The 17,736-nt window shown below is 33.9% G+C and overlaps 2 protein-coding genes across 2 annotated transcripts; both read right to left on the reverse strand.

Annotated features, from left to right (window-relative positions):
- Positions 1-2,382: 2,382 nt before the first annotated feature.
- Positions 2,383-13,405, reverse strand: LOC148598959 (uncharacterized). The gene is made up of 3 exons (XM_088560271.1): positions 13,361-13,405; positions 9,669-9,902; positions 2,383-3,409 (listed from the first exon to the last, which is right to left on the reverse strand). Exons 1-3 carry the CDS (start codon positions 13,403-13,405, stop codon positions 2,822-2,824), a joined length of 867 nt encoding a protein of 288 aa, XP_088416397.1. The 3' UTR covers positions 2,383-2,821.
- A 1,382-nt stretch (positions 13,406-14,787) lies between these two features.
- On the reverse strand, positions 14,788-16,514 carry LOC148598960 (uncharacterized). Its single transcript, XM_088561436.1, has 2 exons — positions 16,448-16,514; positions 14,788-15,943 (listed from the first exon to the last, which is right to left on the reverse strand). The coding sequence occupies exon 2, from the start codon at positions 15,928-15,930 to the stop codon at positions 14,887-14,889; it is 1,044 nt and encodes a 347-aa protein (XP_088417562.1). The 5' UTR covers positions 15,931-15,943; positions 16,448-16,514; the 3' UTR covers positions 14,788-14,886.
- Positions 16,515-17,736: the final 1,222 nt, after the last annotated feature.

The following is a 17,736-nucleotide window of genomic DNA, read 5'->3' on the forward strand; positions in this document are numbered from 1 at the left end:
TCTTCATTATTGCGGGATGTTACCAGCTGATAATTTGTACATATTTACATAATGACATGATGGCTAGGATAGAATCAATAATTTTTAAAAATGTTTTTCGAAAATTTGATTTTTATTCGATTTTCAGTTTTCAAAAGTACGTATTTGTAACCCAACATTCCCGTACCCAAATTCGAAGTCCAGTGTTTTTGTTATTTATATTTGTACAATTCAATTATATATTTAACATTAAAACACCATAATATTTTTTTTAAATTAGTCAAGGGTCGCATTAGATTCAATTATGATACTTTCTTTGTCATTCTAGAGAAGATCGTATACATTCTTTGCTGGTACGGAGATTCGTGCAACAGTACGGTATGGAATTCAAACTCCGACATTTTTTTTTCAAAAACAATATCAAATCTTTCAAAACGTTATCCAAAGTCTGAAATTCAGAAAAACGTAAAATTCGGACTGGAAAATGAGAAATAGACATTATTTTGGTGCGGTAACTTCGAAATCCGGTTACACATTTCGGGACTTTTGAGAAATAACCTAGAATCGATTGAGTTTGAAAATTTCATAATTTTATTTTCGATTAGTTTTGTCTTCAATTGATTTAAAACCCCATTCAGAACTTTGTGACCAAGTTTTAATATAAAATATTCTTAAATAATCATAGAAAAATCGGTGATATAGTGCTTTGGGTACGGGAAATTCAATACGGGTACGGGTAAGGGTTACACATTTCGGGGTGTACCCTTGAAACAGAGAATAAAGAGCATGAAAACATCAGATTTGTTGGATATATCGATATTTGTAACAATAGTGCCCAAGTTGTCTTCTTTACACTGTTTATATGCTTAAAATCAGCATTTGCTTCAAGTTGAGGTTATTTTTTTCTCTGGTAGGGATATGTCAATTTTTCACCTTCATCGATTTGAAACCGTTCAAATATATATATATTTATTGATTGGTCTGATTTGAAAGCTAAGACACTATACAATGATACCGTGGCATCTTAAGTCTAGTTTGAACTAAAGTATTTTAAAAAATTGACAAAATCAAGCCAAATGGAAGAAAATCTGAAATTCTGAAAATTACCATTTTACTATTATATAATAATTGTATCCTCAAAACGATAAAAGCTAAGACCCTTGAAGTGAATAGATACGTTGGATATATCGTGGATCGTTATGGTGTATCCATCAACACCATGAAAACTGATGTATTCAACGGGCCATAGTTTTCCTTTCCTCGTTTGTCTACCCCGGACTTGACTTTTTATGAGCAACTCGGCGGGTGTTTCTAGAAAAGCAGATGACGCTTACCCTACCGGTGCACCTGGTCCATGCTCCCAGTTTTTAGTGGAGTCCGAGTTGCTCATTTACTTTTGTTGCTTTGTATGTATGATTTTAGTTTCTTTATGTTCTTTGTTGTGTGTGTCTGTTTTCCATGTCTGGTCTTTGTCCCTGGATTGCATTCTTTTGATTACTGCTATAACCTTGGTTCCCTTGATTACTCTTTTAAATATAAATGCCAAAAAAATGTGAATTTTACAGTGTTGGTATGTTGTGAATGAGTATTTTATTTCATAATGTTTTTAGGGGTGGGGGAATATTGTCAGTATTCTACTATAAAGGCACATAAAAATCATCATGAAGTTGATGAGTGGGAGGAGTGCACGGTGGACCATCACAGCTCATGGACTAAACCCCCAAAATCAATCCCAGCATTCCTTTCGAGGAGATCAATTCATTTTTATTCGAGTTACAGTGGCGGATCAGAGTTTTAGGTAAAAGGGGGGAGGGGGGGGCAAACAACTCTTGACAAGATCACCGGTGAGGATCACGAAGTCATCCGAATTTGCTAGGGGGTTTGGGGACATACCCTCAAGAAAATTTTGAAATATTAAATTTCAAATCCTGCATTCTAAGGGTACCGTGATCAATTTTTCAACAATTCTTAAAAATTGCAATTATCTAAGGGGGCGGGCTACCCTCTGGATCTACCACTGAGTTATCTGGACACATTAAGAACATGTTTGTTGCTGGTCCCTCATAACAAGTTAGTTGAATTCCCAGACCAGTCTCCCTGTTATGGTATGGCACCTTGCAATGAATTTTCAAAGAGATCCATTCATATAATCAAGTTATTATCTGGATAACACAAAATGCTTGATTCTGGCCAATATCTAATAAACTGTGCTAATTAAAAATTCATAACTCCAAAACCAATGCATCCTCTCAAGTCAGGGTTTTGAGTCCAGCTTCGCTGCTTTAAACCCCTGACATCACTCACGAATGAAGGTAGAATTTGTGAAAAGCACGATTTCATGCAAAAAACAAAAACAAAAACAAACAAACAAACAAACAAACAAAAACACGCCTGTCCTGATGATACAGACAAAAAACGACTAATACACGTAATTCTTTAAATACGTTTAATAAGTTGTAATTGTAACGTGTCGTATCAGTTATAAACTTATTTTTTTTGCTTTTTTAGGTTTATTTATACATGTATTAATATGAATCTAGTAGTTCAGCTCATTTGCTTTTGTTACTTTGTATGTATGATTTTAGTTACTTTGTGTTCTTTGTTGTGTATGTCTGTTTTCCATATCTGGTCTTTGTCCCTGGATTGTATTCCTTTGATTACCGCTAGAACCTTTGTTCCCTTGATTACTCTTCAAAATGATATATGTGTAGAATAGTATTCAGTATCATCGCCGACACAAAACCAATTATTAAGACAAAAATACAAAATCAATATAAGTTAAAACGACTTGACGTATACATTAATATAAACCAATAAATCAAGAGGTAGATCGAAGAGCATTTTACAATTTGTTTTCAAATCTAGGCACTGTAGTTTCATGACAAAGTATAGCAGAATCCCATACCTCCGTCGTATTGAACCCATATCTTAACAGAATGGCGTCGACAGCATTACACATTTCGTCTTTTAGAAAACAACATTGGAGTGTCAACTGTTCAGTTTTACAATGTAATATCAAATTCAAAATATGAGCTTTTAAATGGTTTAAAATGTCATCTTTATGACCATAGAACTCCATATTGCAGACACACCCAGCTGGCACGTGGAAATATGTCCCAAACGTCAAAAGAGGCCTATTCCGGCTCATGTCACTGTTATTAACGCTGCCGTTAATGTTTCGTGTTTCGGGTAAATTATAAACCTTTGAATCACTGCCGACTTCATGTGTATAATTTGTGAAGAATCCAACCGTTCCCTCTCTTAAAATCAATGCTGCGTTTTCTTTCGTTATCCCATATGGCACCAAGTCAACAACAAATCGTTTTTCGGGGAAAAGTTCTTTGCATAAATTACAATTACTAAGTATTTTCTCAAGATTGGTGATATCCATGGCTTTGATATGCGTCTTGTTTTGGTCGATCCGCTCGTTTTTTTAATGCTGCAGCTCTGTTAACTTTATTTGGTAGTATCTTCTTTCCTAAAATAAAAAGAACGAGAGGTTCCCAGGAGCCTGAATCGCTCATCTGCTTGATTTTTGTCTTTCAAGGGCAATAAATTAAACAAGAAGTTGTCCAACAATTTTTACTCCAGAAAACTTTGATAGGACTTATCATAAAGATCATTTCAGTAAATGAAAGTCTAAATCTATCATGGCTTTCAGGATATTGGCTGAAAAATGTAAAAAAAAAAAACTGTCATTTTCCCTGTCAAGGGCAATAACTCTTATAAGAAGGCGTCTTGAAAATTTTATGCCTAAAGACGTTTGTAGTCCTAAAAATAATGATCATTTAAGCTATTGAAAGAATTTGGCTAAACCTAACGGTTTTCGAGATGTATGCGAAAAACTACTGTCTGACCCCTATGTTCTATTTTAGTAACAGTGGCCATGTTTTTCGACGGATCAAAAAAACCCACTTCAATTCCATGCAGGATACCCCAATGAACAATTATCTCGAGTTTTGTTTCAATTGGTAAAATAGTGTCAGAGAAGAAGATTTTGAAAGAAATAACATTAAAAATAGCAAAAAACTTTGAAAAAGGGCAATAACTCCAACATGGCTTAATAGATTAAAATGAAAATTTAACCGCAGATGGATCTCATCATGCTGAACACTTTAAACTCTTAAAGATTTTTAACAATTTTGCAAGATAGCGGTTTTGGCGATTTGGATTTCTGGACCCTTATCAATAATGCGCCCAAAGGAAGCTAATGGTCAATATTTAAAAAAATAAAAATAGTAAAAATAGAATTAAGGATCTGTTATATGGGCCAGGACAGTTTGCAAGATGGCGCAAAGGTTTCCGATACGTGAATATCCCTAACTTGACGTCACATTGGAACAGTCCTGTGAAAAGTTGGACCAAGAGGTTTGGAAACCATTTAGGCTTCTTCGGTAACGTTTTTTAGGTTTCACCTGTCTAATGTCATGAAAATAAAGAATCTGATATACAATACCCCACCCAAATTATGTGTGGTGACAGAAAAGGAGTTTTTGGCACGAGAATTTACTTTTTTAATTCTGTAAAATGCAGATAGTTACGAAAGACTGCCATGGCAGTTTTTGTCATCTGATTCAACTAATTCCCGGGAACATGTGAAAGGTCTAACCCAATTGTTTAATTGCATCATTCCACGAGCAGTGCCAACAGTTCCTGGAACATCTTTTTTATCGGGAGAATTTCGTGGGTTTGCAATGGTAAATGTGGATGCTTCTCCTGATGTTTTTAAGCCGCGGAGTTTTAAGAAAATGTATTATTTCCTGTCGTAATAATAAAATCCGATGCAAGTGATCAACGATGTTATAACAGTCATTAAAGACATCGTCTGGTTTACGTTATGGGGCCTTGTTCAGTGCATGCCGAATTGTCGATTTTTTTTCAATTCCACGTTGGCGGTCACTTCCTTTATACCAGTATATATAGACGTACCGCTAGAATTGGTCTGTTCTTATAGAGGTGAAATACATGATTGGGTCATATTTATTTTTACATTCCTATGTGAATGGGTTGTCATTTCTGAGGTCTACTATATAAATTCTACGATTTAAATGTATATACATTATTGCTAAGACAAACTATCCAATTATCCCCAATCAATCTTCATTACTGTCTTCTCTTATATCTTCTCATAATTCAAATTATCAAAACTAGATTTGTTAGACTCTATGGCCCGAAAACTAGATAGTTTTGAAACTAATATTTATCAGATGAGACTTGAAATAGACGAAATAAAAGAAATCCAAGTAAAAAACTCATCTATTATTGAGAAACAAGAGAATCATCATAATATAGTCGAGGATCGTCTCGTGTATCTTGAAAACTCCAATAGACAATTACAACAACAAAACGTAGAGCTTAAAGAAAAATTTTTATCACTCCAAACACACTCTATGAAATACAACCTTATCTTTGACGGTATCAGAAATACTACGGGCTTTGAAGAAAATATAGAGACTGTATTTCGAGAATTTCTTACAAACGAACTTGAGGTACCAGATGTCGAAAATATAAGGTTCCAAAACGTACATAGGCTTGGTGAACGTCGAGACAGAAGAGAGCGAGGCATTATTGCCCGATTCGTTAAATTTAGCGAACATGAAACTGTCAGAAAATATGCAGCTGAAAAACTGAAAACTAAACCTGAATTTTCCGTCTACCAACAATACCCAAAGGAGATCAACGACACACGCAAAACATTAATTCCAAAATTTAAAGAATTCCGGAGACAGAAGAAAAACGCCAAAATCGTGTACGATAAACTTGTTGTTGACGGTCCAGTTTACGATCCTACTACCCACCGAGAACCTCCTCGCTATATACCTGGTTTACCGATAGATCAAGGACACTCATAGGACAACACATTGGACACTGAATTAGGTCAACAATCGAACAATGTAAACAAAATCAACATATCGTACCTGAATGTATGTGGTCTGAAATCAAAACTTTTGAACCCAGATTTTGAAAACTTGATTAAATCTTACGACTTAAAAGTTTTTGTAGAATTGAAGCTTAATAAACTAGATTACTTGAATTTACCTGATGAATATAGTTTTTATTCAAAATGTAGAAAAAAATATAAACGAAAATCATGTGGTATTACAATAATTTATAAGAAGTCATTGTCCAAATTTATTACTTTTTTGAACTCGAATTCCGAGTTTACACAGTGGGTAGAAATTTCAAAAGAGTTATTTTATGTTGAGGGTAAGAATCAGCTACCATTATCAGATATTCTTTTGGGTTGTGTTTATATACCACCTGAATATCCTGAATATTCTAAGTACTCCTCAGAGGAAGCATTTATAGAAATAGAAAATGAAATGATTCTATTTTCAAAAAATCGCACCAATATTGCAATGGTAGACTTCAATTCTAGAAGCGGTAAATTGTGGGATATTGTTGATATAGACTCTGAATTTTTTTATATTCTCAATATTACTGATGTAGATAGCTTTGTAAATGAGACCAAACTGTTTTGTGATAAACTTCTTAAGAAGGATATTCCTGTAAACAGATTTTCAAAAGATACCCATGTAAATAGTTATGGTCATAAATTGATTGATTTCTGTAAAAGATGTTTTATTTTTATTGCTAATGGCAGATTGTTGAAAGATAAAGCTATTGGTAAAACAATTTGCAAAGATGCTAGTCTTGTCGATTATTTGTTATTATCGAATAGTATGCTTGATTATATATGTGATTTTGATGTTTGTGATTTTGATCCCATGTTCTCTGATGCCCATAATCGTTTACATTACAGTTTAGTTGCCTCTCCTATTAAGAATGTTAGTGATAAAAGGTCATGTACTTACATAAAATGGAATCCACAAAAATCTGCTAACTTTACATAATCCTTGATAAATAATGATAATGATATATTGAACAGATTAAAATCCATGCTGAGTGATGCGGACAATGACACGGTCACGCCTGAACAAGTTGATGAACTTGTTAATGACCTAGGTCATGTACTTATAGAAAATGCAAAAGTGGTATTTGGAGAAAATAAATATAAAGAAAACCGAAATAATAAGAATAGTAAACCTTGGTTTAGCAAAGAATGTAAGGCCAAAAGGGATGAATTTCACCAGGCTAAACAAAGATTTCATCAACATAAAACCGATTCGAATAAAGCGGAACTAAATTTGAAAGCTAAAAACTATCGTAAATTCTTAAAGATAGTTATACTAAATTTAATGAGAAATGTGCTAATGAATTACGCGCATTGTCAAAAAATGACACACAATCTTTCTGGAAAACCTTACACAAGTTTTCTAATAACAAACAAGAAAGTCCTGAAGTTGACTTAAAAACATTTCACGAATATTTTAAGAATTTAAATGCATGTGATGATAATCTTCAAGGCACAGATATTGATATTGATGAAATTTGTCACAATGAAGTTTTTGATGAACTTCTAAACGGCGAGATTACCGAGTTAGAGGTTCTAGAGGCAATTAGAAATTTGAAAAATAATAAAGCCCCTGGTCCTGACAAGATCATTAATGAATATTTGAAATACTCACCACCTCATTATCATGGCATGTATTGTAAATTATTCAATACTGTATTAAATAGTGGTATTATTCCGAAGAGCTGGACTAGTGGCATAATCAAACCAATTTATAAAAACAAGGGAAACCCCCTTGACCCAGATAATTTTAGAGCGATAACTCTAATTAGCTGTCTCGGGAAGCTTTTCAATTGTATTCTGAATACCAGATTGAATTTGTTCTCGAATGAATTGAACATCCTTTCTTAAAACCAAGCCGGTTTCAGAAGGGGTTACTCAACACTTGACAACATTTTCGCTCTACATTCACTGATAGAATTATATTTTTCGTTTGGAAAAAAGCTTTTTTGCACATTTGTTGATTTCAGAAAAGCATTTGATACTGTTTGGAGGGAAAGGGTTATGGTTAAAACTGAAAAATTCTGAAATTAAGGGAAAATGCTTTAGGGTGATATATAATATGTATAATGATATAAAATCATGTGTCGAGTATAGTGGGAGTCAGTCAGACTTTTTTCCCTGCCTTACCGGGGTGAGGCAGGGAGAAAACCTATCGCCTTTCTTGTTTGCGATTTTTCTAAATGATCTGGAAGACTATTTTAGTCAGCTCAGCGGATTACCACTTGAAATTGTGCAAAGATAATTAGAAGAGGAGATCCTCATTTTTTATAAAATATTTGTTATTCTGTATGCTGATGATACTATTATTTTATCAGAAACAAAGGAAAGCATGCAAAATTCTTTGAACATTTTTAATTCTTATTGTGAATCTTGGAAGCTCCAAGTCAATACAAATAAAACTTAAGTTATGATTTTAGCAAGAGAAAAGTTAGACAAAATATGGAGTTCTATTTAAGTGGCGAAAAATTGGAAATTGTTGATACTTATACCTATCTTGGTGTGATATTTAAATATAATGGTTTTATTGAGACCAGAAAAAAACGCGTAGAACAGGCTAATAAAGCCCTTTATAGTATTTATAGATTAGTTCAAAATGAACGTATACTAATCGATTTACAGCTAAAATTATTTGATTGTATGATTGAACCGATTCTACTTTATGGTTCAGAAGTATGGGGTTATGAGGACTTGTATTTAATTGAACAAGTCCATCTAAAGTTTTGCAAGAGGATTTTGAGAGGACGAAATACTACGCCAAATTTCATGGTTTACGGGGAATTGGGAAGATTTCCATTAGAATTGCGTGTTAAACTTAGGATAGTTTCTTTTTGGATAAAATTATTACAATGTGAAGGTAAACTGAGTAATATTTTATATAGACTGATGTTTTTTCTTCAAGAAAACGGTGTCTATAATTTTCGATGGATACAATTTATTAAACAAATATTTAATGATATTTGTATGAGTGATTTATACACGAACCAATTTTCATATGTAAGCATTAAGCATGCTCAAATTACCCTACAGGATCAATTTATTCAAAAATGGTTCAGTGATATTCAACAAGCTTCCCGTGGCGAATTTTACTCTCTAGTCTAGAACTCCTTTGGTATTGAACAATACCTGCTGAAATTATCGGATTCACACAGTGTGGATTACAAAGATGAGGACATCTAATTTATATCTTCCGATCGAAACTGGTAGATGGTCTGGTATCTCCAGACATGAACGTATCTGTAAATTATGTAACCGAACCGTTGGTGATGAGTTCCATATTCTTTTCTGTTGCACGAATGATAAAATTGTCAAAATAAGGGTAAAATATTTACCAAAATACTACTACATAAATCCGAATACTAAGAAAATGGAAGGTCTCCTATCATTTTGTAATATCCCTGTGTTGAGATCGTTATCAGTATTAGAAATGTTTCTACTTTATTGTAACTGAAATGATTATATGTTCATTGTACTATTGTATGTATGTTTTGCGCATGCTCGTTTCGTTGTTGTTTGTAAAACTATTATATACTATTGACCTCATGTAACGCATATTTATGTATGTGTCTGAGTGTATTCAATAAATCTGAAATCTGAAATCTGAAATCATAATTCAAATTGATGTGGTAGACTATATGAATGGGTATGTATTTTGCACTGAACAATATACAAATATGACGAATTTTCTTGCCAGAGAAATATATGAAGGGCGTTCCAGCTCCAGAAGCACCCGAATCCAATTTTAACAACAGTGACCCCCCCCCTCAATTCTTACCATTTGCAAGACGTTTTTTTTTTCAACTCCCATCTGTATTATTCTCTTCACAGCGTCGACATGAGCGCCACCAACGCCGACTATATGCTTAAGTTTTGAATTTAAAATAGCCCGAATGTTGTAGACACCAATTTTCCGAGATATGCCTAGCCCTTGGAACTCTTTGCCTATCCGGCCACCTCTCAACACGATGGTCTGGCCATTATCAACAACGAAGGAAAAGCTAAACCCGACCTACAATGGACGATAATTGATCTATGATGATGTGTATTTATAATATAAGGTTTATGAGTGTACAAAAAGGAAATGGGTCAACTTTCTTAGAAATGTGTTAATATAATTCATCTTATGGTCATTTAAATACGTCATAAATTCCCTAGTACAAGTATAACATGTACATGCATCCATGTTTAGACCTGCCCATTGGAGACAAAATCATGGAAAGGTATCGTAGATTGTATTTCCTATCTATTATACTTATACACAATGAACTGAACTCTAAGCAACAATGCGCTAATTAGTCTTTAAAAAAAACGTAGAAGGACGAAAAATCCCTGAGTGGACCAACACACTTTCAGAGCTGTGTAATCAGTGAGTAAGTGAAGCTGGGCGAAATTGGAATAGAAGTGATGGCCATGATAGGAAATATTTACGATATATTTTATTCTGAAACGAAAAACTCGGTAAAAACTGTCCAAGTGCAAAAAGACAATATCTGGAACTTTTGAATGCCCAAAATTCAGACCCCGTGAGTTCTGGCGAAAGACCAGGGAATTGGTATTGGTAATTATGACAGACAGAAGTTCATACCTATGGAACTGACATTGATGTATTGTTTTAGATTTATGGAAAATGTCTTTTGAACCCCCTTTAAACATGTTATCTGATGGATATAATGTTATGATGAATAGGTTTTATGATCAAGACTTAGATTCTGTAGTAAGTACTTATGAAGTCTTGAAAGTATTAACAAAGCCAAAAATTAAGTGTCTATATTGATACTAGTAGTAATGTTTTTTATAGATGTATTACATGATGTCATAGATTATTTAAACATGGTAAAGTCCCTTCATGTGGAGTAAAGGAATTACCACACCCATAACAGTGTTGTCTACTTCAGATCCCAGGGATCCTCGATCTTACCGAGGTATTACTTTAGCACTTTGTTCATAAACATTGTATTGTAGAAACTTGAAACAAAAGATGTTATTCATGATGGGTAAAATGGTTTTCGAACAAATAGAAGTACAACTGATCATTTACGTCCGCTCACATCTATCACTGATACGTGGAAACTGGGAAAATTGCCAACTTAAATCAAATCAGATTTAAAGCATGCAGGGTTGTGTGTTGTCCTCTTTATTTATTGTTTGATATTTTATAAATAGTTAAGTTACAGATATAAAAACATTGGATATTGGAATTGATACATATTGTGAAAAAAACTAGTATAATTTTATATGCTGGCGATATTGTGTTCATTTCAGAAGTGAAAATGATTTACAAATGTTGTTATATGTTCTTTACACATGATGCAATAATAAATTACTAAATTTAAACTTGGACAAGACTAAAATTGCACATTTTAAAGTCGCTATTACCGTTGGCGACTCCATGCACTTGAAATTTCAGTACTTTACATTCGTATATGATTTGCATAATTATAATACTACACAACCTTATGCTTCAGATCGATGCCGTAGAACCGTCAATTCTACTTTCATACGAGATCAATATGTACCTATTAAATACTATACGTCTACATGTGTACTACGTGTGTTTTTCACTTGTTTGAGAGCGGGAAGTTACATTGTAACCCCAAAGAATATCTAAGCATCTGAATAAATCAGATATGTTGGTTACATCATTATCATAATTATGAACAAATTTTAACATTTTTTGAAAATTCTTTCTTGAAAATGATTTTTTCGTGATTTATTTATGTAGAAAAATAAATTATTTATCGAATGATACCAACTTTGAGACATTTTAATTGAGCACTAACTTGAAGAGACGAATTTATGCCACTTTGTACGGGAAAATCGAAAATTTCATTTCTGCATTTTTTAATGAAAATGACTACGAAAGTCGCAACAATTCATTAAAAGAATCCCAGACGTATTAATTGTGATAACCAGGCGCGTAGCTGCCGTTAGGCAAAAGCTTTTTTGCCTGCACTCAATTTTGCCATCTTTTTTTGGAGATAAAATACATCCAGAAGAGGCATAAATGATGCTCTAAAACGCTATCTCCGCGGAGCTTCGGGGTGGGTGGGCTTCGCCCCCCAGGACCCCCTGCCGTAATTTTGCCTACACTTCAATTTGGCCTCAGCTATGCGCCTGAGTTCACCGATATCTGTATATATCCATTCGGGTCATAACGGTTACGAAAGAGTACGCAATAATATCAATGGAACCAAGATTTAAGCGGAAGTCCCCCTATTTTAGATAATTTCGGATGTATTAAGTATGCCAAAATCAATGACAGTAAATATTTGACGATTGACGACGTCGAAGACTTAGTCTTTGATTAATTATTGGTTTCGATTTATTTGTTCGGGCTTATTTGATATGTAATTTTTTTGTTTTTTGTTTTTATTTTTTTGTTTTGAGGAGGCAGGGATCGAGTGTATATCAAGGGAACGGCCATTAAAGGCAGATTAGGCAGAGTTTGAAAATAAATAATCTGGCCTCATCATACCCGAAAATAAATAGTCTGACTTTTTTGCTCGATGTTTGAATTGTCAAATGCATTGTTTCGTTTGTGTTATGTTGATATTATACAGAGACATTTTGAATTTATATGAAGAGTAGAAAGGATAGTATTTTTCATTATATATCCATTTTTTACGAATATTATAATTTACACAAAATCATTTTAGTGACATATACTTACTTAGCAAGTATTTAAATTTTCGCTCAAACTTGCAATGTACGTGGATGGATTTTTTTCTTCTTTCCTCCTTCAAGTTGCAATACAGTTTAGTAAGTATTTAAATATTAATTCTGTCTTTTAAGTACATACTTAAATGTACGAAGAGGGTTTTTTTACCTCTTAACTCCCAAATTTTATTAGATGATTTATGCTTACTCAGTAAATAGTTTTGATGTCAATGTTGACCGACTTGCCTTTTAACATGTTCAGTTGATGAATTCCATGTATTTTTTTATCATCTAGAGTTACCTCGCTTTCTCCTTGCAGTTTTTTTTAATTACACCTTGTTTTAGAGAAAAACAATTATAGCTACTCCACTATTGACCACTACTTGGTCTTCATTCTTTTTTGTTTAAATGTGGGATGCGGTTTGTGCATTTTACATCTGTATATATTGGGTTTGTTTGTTCTTTAGTTACACAGTATTCCATATGTTAGTGTTAGATTTTGATGAACAATTTATTGTTGTGATTATACATACATGTATCTCATGTAGTAGTTATCTTATTATTTTCTTTTTGCAAATTTCATATTTTCTGTGGGATCGTCTGCTATTTTACCCATGCTTCTGTTGTACCACGTGTCTTTACGTACAAAATCAGACACATTTAATTCTACTAGCTGGCATTTAACCAACGGTATCCATTATTATTACGATATCTTGCTCTGTCAAATTTTTATTTTGTTAGCCTTAATCGTATCTGGTTACTCTTGATTATGATGCAGCCGGGTGATATTGAGTCAAATCCTGGCCCCACCTCCTCTTGTATTTCGGAATCATCATCGACGGCTACCGAGGACATCTTACATAATGCGTTTCGTGATTGTATAAATTCTTTTCCGTGATTCGTTCACTTGAATATTCTAAGCCTTGTTCCGAAATTAGATTTAATCAATGTTGAACTTAGTAACATTGATATTTTGTGTTTCAGTGAAACTTGGCCAAGTCCAAATATAGACAACAATGATATTTTATTAGATAGTTTTCACCCTCCCTTTGGAAATGACCGCGTTGATAGAAGGGGCGGGGGCGTAGCCATTTGTGTTAAAAATAACTTAGCCGCCACTGTAAGGCAGGACCTGTTTTTTACGGGTGTCGAAGGTTTATGGGTTGAGGTTAACATTGAGGGGAATCAAAAAGTTTTGATAGGATTCTTTTATAGACCTCCGGATTCTGGCATTCATTCATTTACTCTTATTGATCATTCTATTGACTTGGCTGTAGATATGGGTATTAGCAACATTGTTATCTTGGGAGATTTAACCGAAGACTATCTAAAAACAATAATACGCGTATGAAAAATATCATTACGAATTATAATAAGATTCATCTAGTCAACGAGCCGACTCGTTATACAGAAAATAGCAGTTCTTGTTTAGATCATCTGGTTATTTCGAATCGAGAAGATTTGGTCGATCTTGTTCATGTCGGTCATTCTTTTCTCGATTTCATGACAAGATATCACTGTCCAACTTATGGACTTATTAAAACTGAAAAATGGCGACTTATATGTTTCAAGCGTCTACGGAAGCGTATAGGTATCATTTTTTGTTGTTATATATTTCAATTAAACGATTTAAATATATCAACATCCTGTGATATAATTCGTCATTTTCAAGTTTTCTTGTCGTATGTTAAAATTATATTGATATATGTAAGTCAATATCTTATTGTTGATAATTTTTGTCGATATTTAAAAATCAACATTTTATATTAAACCATTGTTTTATTGACAATTTATTTTTATATCGAGGTATAGTCGGTATTTTGCCATAATTTTGATACGAAATGTCGACTTTTATAACAACAAAAAATGATACCTATACGCTTCCGTAGTGCTACATATTGGCATGACTCTCTATAAGTCGTGATAATTAACTCGAACGGTCTACATAATTATCTTAACTATCACGAAAAATTATCGTGACTTTTTGAGATGAAATTGTCATTTATGTCGACAAAATATCTCAATTATCACGACTTTTCGAGATAATCTTTCGCGACTTTTATTTATCACGATGACAGAAATAGACTTCCATACGTATCATACTAGTAATATAAACCATTGAACGCATCATACCAGTTAAGTAAAGCACCGAACACACTCATTGCACTAGCAACGAATGCATTTTACCAGAAAAAAGACCATATTTGACAAGAAATGCAAAACATATTAATATTTTAGTGCACTTCCAATAGAATTATAATACGTAATCCAATCAAGTACATTGAACATTGGACAAAATAAATACAGAACTTGCTTTACTACAGCATAAACACGTCTTATATCATGTCAATGACAGTGTGTTCATTGTTGGTACATTGTCTTTGAGGGCAAATTTTTACTCCTTTCCAATGTGTACCGTCTCCCTTTTGCTTTATGCAGAGAGATATTGGGAATAAAAAATTCAAAAGCCATTTTTCTCCAAATATACATTCAAAGTTTTGAAATATTGAATTAGTAATTTTGATTGGAACATCAGATTTAAGTTCGTAAGCGGTCTTTCCAGAAATGCTTGATGTTATCTGAGCAATTAAAACTAGGATACCAAATCCACCAAAAAATATCTGAGGGTAAATTTGTATTAATAGAAGCATGATGTGCGGTTCTATTTCCTCATAGTTAAATAAAAACCGGAGTACTCCTACTGGAAGAACCAAGCTCGTCCATGAATAGGCTGTTGGCCAATAGAAAGTGTACAGATACCAGGCGTTGAATACTGCAGCTAAAAGTCCGTTTATCACGGCATAAAATCCTAAGACAAAGAAATATTTTTGATTGTAGAAACCGATACAATTACCGACCATAGGACAATGGTGGTCACGTTTTAAAATACACCTTTTACAATATTTACAATGGTGGGACCTTGGTGGCGTGTTCATATTGCATATATTACAGAAACGCCATAGAAGTTCTCCGTTATCAATTAGTACCTGGATCCTGCTTAGCGCATGTTCGATGGTGAGTACGCGGTCGTCCGTAGAATATTTTACCTTCTTCGAATATTCACTTGTAACGTACGATGTAGTAGTTGCACATAAAATATAGTTAACTAATCCATTTAAACAGCAAAAACATACAAGAAATTGCAAGCAGTACTGTGTTGTACGTGAATAATTTACAAACAACTGTGGTATTATACAAAACAAAAACAGATATAACTGTGTAGGGCAGTGCAGTACAATCAGTAACTTCGGGAAAGCTTCTATCATTTTCCTGACTCTATCTGTTTCAAGTTGTTTCTGGATGTCTTTCTCAAACGTTTCAAACCTGGAGACTTTTCTTGCGAGTTTTCTATGTGCAACACCGAGTCTTGCTGATGCCATATTTTAAATCGTCCTGTTTGAAAGAAGTAAGTTGAAAGAGTAATCAAGGGAACCAAGATTCTAGTGGAAATCAAAAGAACGAAATCCAGGGACAAAAGATGTTTTAATGTATTGAATTACTACAACCTTACATGTAAAATAATATTGAAGCCAGGAGACTACTTGATAAGTTTGATGAAAATTTTGTTCACCCTGACCTATTTTTATTAGGATCAGCACTGCATATGGACGGGTGCTTTGCTAGATTCTGGAATAACCCCCTTCCAAAGCACCTGCATGCTCTTCCCATGCTTAAGTATATGATGTGTATTTCAGTCTGTACTTTTTTGTTCTTTTGTTTCGTATGATCTATTTTTTTTCGCATATTGTTTTCTAATGATTTCCCTCGTTCGTATCATCTGAAATACCTTTAAAATAAGTGTGTTCCGAAGTCCTGGTCAGAAATAGATTAATTTTTAGTTTGATTTATCTGCGCTGATACTTGTAGTTGTTGTAATAACCCGAGTACACGTCTTACCTTCTTTCGAATTTCATGCAGGTTCGCTGATGACGTCACAATTGATGCTTTGAAATAACTTGAGTTTAGCGGATTTTTAGTGCGAATGAAAATAATAACATATATAGTTTAATAGTTTCTGGAAACCTCCGAATTTAAATAAAATGGCGCTGCTTGATATGACCAGTGGTCGAAGCCTCAGTGAACAATTGGGGCAATTATATAGATTAAAACAACTGTTTACCGAGAAATCATGAAAATGCTTGTTTCTGGCCCTTTCTAAGCACATATAAGACTAAAACGATAATACCAAAACCACCAAAAATATTTAATTCCCTAATACCTAAACGGTTCAAGTCAATTCACGCCTTCCTTATGTCGTATGTGTGTATAGTACCATGTGATACAAAGATATCCACCCACTAATATTGTAGTCAAGTTATTGTAAAGACCTCATGGGAATGTTGGTTTCTGCTTCTCAAATCCTAAACGGTTCAAGTCACAGCCATAAAAGACAATATCACATGTCCTTTTGTGTTACGGCATCTATTGGTACAGTTTCAGACAGATTCATTTAATAATACTGTACCGACATTATTAAATTGGTTGTTCCTGGTCCCAGTTCCTCAAAGGTTCAAGCCCTCAAAATCAACCCAAGCAATTCGTTTGTGGTATATCTTGCAGGGCCTAAATACGCTTATAACCAAGATTTATATATAGCTTACTATAAAAAACTTACACTTGTTATTGTCCAGGCATCAACTGATTACAGACGACAGCAATATAATAAATTAAACTTCTAGTAGTCGTATGAAATATGCCTACAAAATATTTAATGTATGCAGCATTTTTTTCTTTGGCATGTCCTTTTCAGAGCTTCTTGTCCGAATTTCTTTTGCAATCCTCCTCTTTTTATATTAGTATTTATATTGATGTGTGGGGTTAATATAAAAAAAATAAAAGGCTTCTCTGAACGTAGCTTGATACGACTGCAGACGTCGAACCCTGAAGTTTGGGCTCTGAATTTTAAATCGGATAAATATTTGTCACGGGATAAGAATTTGACCAGACTCGGTGGACCTTTTTTTGACCCCTTATTCATAAATGGTTCCAGTCACAATCCCGAAAATATATCCCTGCCTTTCTTCTGAGGTTTAGAACTTAGATGTATAATTTCACAGGGACCCACTCCCTGCTAATCAAGTTACTGCCCGGAAATCACAGGGGTAGATCCACACATTTAAAAAAGAAGGGTGTAAGCCTGGGTTCCTCAGAAGGGGTGCTAGGGCATTATTTACCATTTTTAGTCA

This window comes from Perna viridis, chromosome 14, assembly GCF_037379345.1.
Source record: "Perna viridis isolate PV_CMFRI_1.1 ecotype Kerala chromosome 14, ASM3737934v1, whole genome shotgun sequence".
In the NCBI taxonomy this organism is placed as follows: Eukaryota; Metazoa; Mollusca; class Bivalvia; order Mytilida; family Mytilidae; genus Perna; species Perna viridis.